Here is a 7,384-nt window from a genome sequence, read left to right on the forward strand (position 1 = left end):
TGGTTTTTTTTTTTTTTTTTTTTTTTTTTTTTTTTTTTTTTTTTTTTTTGATAGTAACCATACTAATGGGTGCGAGGTGAGAAGATTACTTTTTGTTCTTCAGTCATAGGGACAGTTTCAATTAATGTTCAATAGCAAGCTAGTAATTGCCCCTCAAATGGAAATTCTCTAGTCCAAGTCCCAGGAGTCATTACTGTGGAGTGTTCACAAGCTTTTGCTATAAACCTCTTTACACTCCACATAGATCTCTGGTACAGAGAATTCACTCATACCAGCATTCAAGGTTTTATTCTCTACTGTGTGGGCTCAGGCAATCTTTTGTGAAAAGAAATTTTAATTGAAGTATAGTTGATTTACAGTGTTGTGGTAGTTTCAGGTGTACAGCAAAGTGAATCACATATATTTGTATGTCTATATATGTGTGTGTGTGTATATATATATTCTTTTTCAGATTCTTTTCTATTATAGGTTATTACAAGATATTGATAGTTCCCTGTGCTGCACAGTGGGCCCTTGTTTATTTTATATATAGTAGTATGTATCTGTTAATCCCAAACTCCTAGTTTATCCCTCCCCCTTTTCCCCTTTGGTAACCATAAGTTTGTTTTCTATGTCTGTGAGTCTATTTCTGTTTTGTAAATAGTTCATTTTATCATTTTTTTAAGATTCCACATATGTGATGTCATATGATATTTTGTCTTTCTCTGTCTGACTTACTTCGCTTAGTATGATAATCCCTAAATCCATCCATGTTGCTGCAAATGGCATTATTTCATTCTTTTTATGGCTAATATTCCAGTGTGTGTGTGTGTGTGTGTGTGTGTGTGTGTGTGTGTGTGTGTGTATGAAGATATGCCACATCCATTCATCTGTCAATGGACATTTAGACTGCTTCCATGTCTTGGCTATTGTAAAGAGTGCTGCAATGAACATTGGGGTGCACATATCTTTTTTAATTAGAGTTTTCTCTGGATATATGCCCAGGAGTGGGATAGCTGGATCATATGGTAACTTTAGTTTTTTAAGAAACCTCCATACTGTTTTCCATAGTGGCTGCACCAATTTACATTCCCACCATCAGTGTATGAGGGTTCCCTTTTCTCCACACCCTCTCCAGCATTTATTCTTTGTAGAATTTTGAAGATGGCTATTCTTCTGGTTTGAGGTGGTACCTCATTGTAGTTTTGATTTACATTTCTCTAATAATTAGGGATGTTGAGCATCTTTTCATGTGCCTGTTGGCCATTGTATGTCTGCTTTGGAGAAATGTCTATTTAGGTCTTCTGTCCATTTTTTGATTTGGTTGTTTTTTTTTTTATATTAAGCTGTATGAGCTGTTTTTATATTTTGGAAATTAATTCCTTGTTGGTCACATCGTTTGTGTTCAGGCAATCTTACTTGTTCCCATTTAGCATGTCCTATTAATGCTGCTTAAAGAGCAATTTACGTCTTGTGTTTTACAACAGTAGGTAGGGGAAACATTCTTCAGTCAGATACAGTATCCATCCACATAATACACTCAGGTAAAAGAGACAAAGAGACCCAATCATTTCATGTAAAGCCTGTTTAAACATTCCAATTCTCATCCAAACCTCCAGTTAAATTCTATCAACCCCTACATTTCTATATTCTCTCAATCTAATTGCAGCTCCGGGTACAGATCACCAATGGGTTTTGATACTTGACAAGGGTCATGAGGCTCCCTTGTCAAGGAGTCCCAGACCCTTGGGACTGTTGACCATTTTACCCACTCATAAGACTTTGTGTCCCCCGCAGGTGTCCAGCCAAGGGACATAGGTAGTTGGTATGAAGGTGCTTGTAGTGCAGAAGTAGTTAAGTGAGTGGCTTCTGGATGTATTGTGGGATCTGGGACTGATTATATGGGGAGAGGGCATTGTGGTAACTGGAGGAAAAAGGAATCATTCCCCAACAAGCTCCGATGTCCATCAACAGAAAAATGGAAAAAAAAATATTTTGGTATAGTCATACAATGACTAAAAAAATCAAAGAAAAAGTGCAATTACTGGTGTGTACAACACATGGATGAATCTCAAAAATATACTGAGTGCCATAAGCCAGACACAGAAGAGTTCATTCTATATGATTCCATTTATATAAAGTCAAAGAACAAGCAAAACAAAATTATGCTTATGTAAGTCAGAAAAGTGGTTACCTCTGAGCGGAAGGCACTATTTTGAAAGGGGCATGAGGGAACAATTGGGGGTGATGGAAATGTTATAGATCTTGATGTGGGTCATCCATGTTTACACGGATGTACACATATGTAAAAATTAATTAAGCAGTAAATTTAAGATTTTATACGTAAACTTGTAAATTTTGTGTTTATAAGTTAGCCCTCAATAAAAACATTAAAGGTAATCATTCAAAGAATAGATATAGAAAACATAACTTCTTCCATATTATTAGAGGAAAAAGAAAGGAATAGTCAAATCATGTGATACCAGAGATGGCAGCAAAGATGGAAAAAAGAGGCAAGAAAGCCATGGTTAACAGACAGCACACAATACACTGGCAGAAAAAAATTCTGAAAAATATTGAGCTACATAAGTGTCAGACAAAACAAATTAAGGTAAAAAAATATTATAAATAATGAGGATCATTACATAATAAAATCATTCACCAGAAACACATAGCAATTCTCAATGTTCATGCATTTAACAATATAATCTTAAGTTACATGAGGCAAAAATGGACATAAAAAATAAAGAGAAATTAATAAATCCACAATTATGGGAATTTAAAACAGTTCTCAACAACTCTATCAAATAAAAAATAAGTTAGGATGAGGAAGACTTGAACATCGCTATGTAAGGAAAGAATTCCTACCCCAATATTTAGAGAATATACTTTCTTCTCAAGCATACGTGGACTGTTAGACACACAACACACACACAAGCACACATACACTTCAGGTCATAAAGCAAGTTTCAGCAAATACCAACGTATGGATATCATATAGAGCATGTTAGAAAACCAAAAATATCCATGTTTGAAATTTTAAAAACATACTTCTTTATAATTCACCAGTGAAGAAATGATGAAAATGAGAAAATGTTAGGAACTGAACAACAGTGAAAATAACCATGTATCACAGCTCAGGGCATGCTGTTAACTAGTACATGGAGAGTAAAATTTAAACTTAGATAAAACAATCAGAAGAAATGTTTTTTGAAACTCTTAATGCACTAAGTGTCTTACCTAAAAATCTAGAATGAAAATAATACAAATTGTAAATCCAAAGAATTATGGAAAGGAAAAAAGACAATAGCAGCAAATAAAATCAAAACAGAGGATCAGCAAAGAAAAAGTGTAGTTCTTTGAAAAGATAAAAAACTTCTGGCAAGACTGGTCACAAAAAAAGAAAGCAAAACCGGACAGGCTATTGATAAAATAAATTTTCACATTAAACAAAGATGGATAATTTTTAGAAAAAAGTATCTCTTACAAAAACCAAGTCAAGAAGAAATTTTTAAAAATCTGAATAGACTGAAAACTAAAACAAATTTGGGCAAAAATCTCCCCAGCTAGGTATGGGGAAGAAAATTATTGGCTAATACCCTTTATGCCCAGAAATGTAAAATTTCTAAGTATGAGCAAACAAAATTCGTTAATATATTTAAAAATGAATACATCCCAACAGGTAAGTTTACCTCAGAAATATAATAATGATTTTAATAATAAAAATTTGTTACTGCAATTCCTCACATGAACTGATGGGATGCATTTATACTTTAACTTCCATTTATGCATGCTAAAAAAATCTCAAAGCCTTAAAAGAGTACCCATTAAAATCAGAAACATCATAAAAATGCCTCCTTGCAGTACCCTTTTCAATATTATATGGTATTGCAATTAAAAAATGTAACACATAATATATATATACACACTCCCACACAAAGTAAATATTTTTTTAAAAAGTGGCTTTAGACATTACTATCTTGGGTGAAGATAGTTCACCAATTTACTTTTCATACTTATTTCCATTCAGAGAATATCGTGAGGAACAAATCTGAACTGTGTAATTCGTTAGAATGAACCCCAAATGTTTTGTTTTCCTGAGGTGCGCCTTTCTTTTGCGATGAAGCGGTAAAGGCTTTAGGGTCCTATGCTTACTTAGGTGCTACTTTGGCGAGTGTCCTAGTGCTGTCACATTTGCCTTTATTTTGTCTCTCAGGTGACTTTCCGTTCAATATTTATCTTAAAGGGCAGTTTCAATACTACATAACTGAGCCCTTTGAAGGTTGAAAAATGCAAGAAAACGGTGCAGGAGGGAAAGATGGTACATCCAAAGAATGACTCCCTCTTCTTCCTATGCCACCAAAGAACCCTCCACTTATCAAGTTCTCTCTTTCCCCTTGGCAACGCAAAAAATCTTATTCTTAACACATTTTACGTACAAACTGCATTTTAAAACTTTAAAATTATTATTCCATTTTTTTCAACTACTTTTTCTGTTTGAATGTGGTTTTGGGTAACGTGGATTGGAATGCATTAAAATTCCTCTCATTAAGAGCAATGGGAAAAACTTTTTGTTGTAACCTAACGGCTTTTCATTTTGCAGTCGAGCTTTCAGGAGTGACTTAAAGAATTCAGGCCAAGGGTAGGTTACTCAGTCGTAATTAAACGACTGGGAAAAAAGTCACAAAACCGCCAACTTTCCTCGTTGCCGGCGGGACGGCCCTCCCCGCACCACCAACCAATCACAACCAGCAAGAGCCAGCCAGGCTGCGGGAACTAGACCCGAGAGGCACAAACCGGAGCGTTCCGCCTGCGCAGCCGACTTGTGGTTCCGGGGGTTTCCGCGACGACGCGCCGCCCAACCGGTAGGAGCCGCCCTCGGCCAGCGGGCTCGGAAGCCAAGACCGGTGCCTCGACTTCGCTGCGCACCGCCACTGACCACCCGACCCGCAGACATGGTGGAAGTGGATCGCCCGGGGAAGCTCTTCATTGGCGGACTCAACCTCGAAACCGACGAGAAAATCCTCGAGGCCACGTTTGGCAAGTATGGCTGCATCACCGAGGTGCTCCTGATGAAAGATCGAGAAACCAGCAAGTCCAGGGGCTTCGCGTTCGTCACCTTCGAAAGCCCGGCAGATGCCAAGGCCGCCGCCAGAGACATGAACGGCAAGTCCCTGGATGGTAAGGCCATTAAGGTGGCCCAGGCCACCAAGCCGGCGTTCGAGAGCAGCCGGCGGGGCCCGCCACCGTCCCGTAGCCGCCCGAGGGGCCTGCTCGGGGCCCGCGGCAGCGGCCCACGGCGCCCCCAGTCCCGGGGCGGGCCGGCGGACGACGGCGGCTACGCGGGCGACTTCTACCTGCGGTCTTCCCGGGCCCCGCTGCCTGTGAAGCGCGGGCCGCCACCGCCGCACAGGGCCGGCCCGCCCCCGAAGAGGGCCGCGCCGTCGGGCCCGGCCCGCAGCGGAAGCGGTGGAATACGCGGGCGGCCCCCGGCCACGCGGGGGCGAGACGGCTATGCCGGCCCGCTGCGCCGGGAGCCGCCGCCCCCGCGCCGGGACCCCTACCTGGGCCCCCGGGAGGAGGGCTACTCGCCCCGAGACAGCTACTCGTCGAGCCGCGACTACTCGAGCGCCCGCGACCCCCGGGGTTTTGCTCCCTCGCCCAGAGAGTACACCTACCGCGACTACGGCCACTCCAGCGCCCGGGACGACTGTCCATCGAGAGGCTACAGTGACCGAGACGGCTACGGGGGGCGCGACCGCGACTACCTGTATCACCCGAGCGGAGGCTCCTACCGAGACCCCTTCGAGAGCTACGGGGACCCGCGCAGCGCCGCCCCTGCACGGGGGCCCCCGCCATCTTACGGCGGCGGCCGCTACGACGAGTACCGCAGCTGCCCGCCCGATGCTTACGGTGGCGGCCGGAGCGAGCGCTATTGGAGGGGCCGCGACCGGGCAGGCAGAGCTGATCGCGGGCGGCCGCGGTCCATGGAGAGGGGGTGCCCCCCGCCGCGCGAGTCCTACAGCGGGTCCGGCCGCAGGGCCCCCCCAGGCGGAGGCCGCCTGGGAAGCTGCTCGGAGAGAGGGGGAGACCGGAGCAGATACTAAGCACCAAGAGACTTGGGACCAAAATCTGCATTCAAAGAAGCTGCCGAAAAGCAGAGACTGTTGTTCTATGGTAACTACTCAAGGACTAGCGCAAGGAAGAGTTGTTTTACGTTTTAAGAATTTCCTGTTAACTTTCTCTCCATAATTTTTTTTTTTGTACTCTTGAGAGGAAAAAGTTAAAACTCGTTTTGATTTCGTTTTGGAATTGTTAACGTTTCTTTCAACAAGTTCATTTAAAAGTATACGACTTGAACCTGCGTACTAGTTTTCTTATATTTCCAAGTAGAAATTCTCCTAAAGGCTTCCTTCTAAATTCACCTGATAAATGAGGCCTGACGTTCTAAGATCTTTTACAAAGATCTTTCTGCACACCTAAAATGGAAAATTCGGTCATTCTGTCCATTCAAACCAACTAGATTTTTGGGAGAGTGGGAGGGATTGGTGTGTTTTACTCCTAAGATTTCTAAGTGTCTTTCAAACTGAATCTCAGTGTTAACCGTATTAAAAACCAAACAGCCGACAGCAAAAACCACTTAGATCAGTTGTATATGTAACGAAAGAAAGTTCTATTCACTCAGTAAGTCTAAAAAAACAAATGGAGAATGCTGGCCACATTTTGCCTGTTTTCTTATTCTTTGGAAATCTGCAGAATCTCCTTTTCCTTTACTCCCCAAAATACCATTCTTGTGTTGAACTAGGATGGAATACTATATTAAAAATTTGGCCAACCAGCCACAAAACTGCAAACCGCCCCCCATAAAATCAATTAATACCATTCCCTTTCACCACCAACAAATTTTAAAAAACAAGTAGAAAATATACCAATGGTGGATTTGGGTATCCAGATAGCTTCGATTCCTAACTGCAAGCTACTTGCCCTTGGCTCTAGAGAACTGGAGAATTGGGATTCTTCCCCTAGGGGTGGAAGAATCAAAAGCATCATTAGAGCTCAGAAACTCAGAGGATCTCTGAGAGCTTGGCATTTCAACATCTGAGGATCTCAGCCTGTTATGAGGTCCTCCTGTCCACAAAAGGCAAGGGCTTGGGTTGAGTGGTCTGTACTCTTATGGTGGGGAGAAGGGCTTGAGCAAAGATCATAGAGGCTTCCTCCAAAGTGGCTCAAGAGTATGAGAATCTCCTTTTTTCACCCCAAGCACAAGGTAAGAAACACCATTTTCCATTTAGCTCCTGTGGAATTCCTCTGTTTATCTGCAAGAAAGGTAATTGTACAGTCAAGGGTCTCTAACGAGCAGACAAAGACGGATCGGGTCAAAATATTAGGATCCATGTTCAGTGTT

General features: G+C 42.3%; 1 protein-coding gene across 1 annotated transcript; it reads left to right on the top strand.

Moving 5' to 3' along the window:
- The first annotated feature begins 4,813 nt into the window (after window positions 1-4,813).
- RBMXL2 (RBMX like 2) lies at window positions 4,814-6,326 on the top strand. Its single transcript, XM_007459832.1, has one exon. It carries the CDS (start codon window positions 4,935-4,937, stop codon window positions 6,084-6,086), a length of 1,152 nt encoding a protein of 383 aa, XP_007459894.1. The 5' UTR covers window positions 4,814-4,934; the 3' UTR covers window positions 6,087-6,326.
- Window positions 6,327-7,384: the final 1,058 nt, after the last annotated feature.

The sequence above is a fragment of the Lipotes vexillifer genome, unplaced genomic scaffold (genome assembly GCF_000442215.2).
Source record: "Lipotes vexillifer unplaced genomic scaffold, Lipotes_vexillifer_v1.1 scaffold61, whole genome shotgun sequence".
Classification (NCBI taxonomy): domain Eukaryota; kingdom Metazoa; phylum Chordata; class Mammalia; order Artiodactyla; family Lipotidae; genus Lipotes; species Lipotes vexillifer.

What these genes read in the sequence shown, in the direction of transcription:
- RBMXL2 (XM_007459832.1), top strand. Translation starts at nt 4,935, where the DNA reads ATGGTGGAAGTGGATCGCCCGGGGAAGCTCTTCATTGGCGGACTCAAC.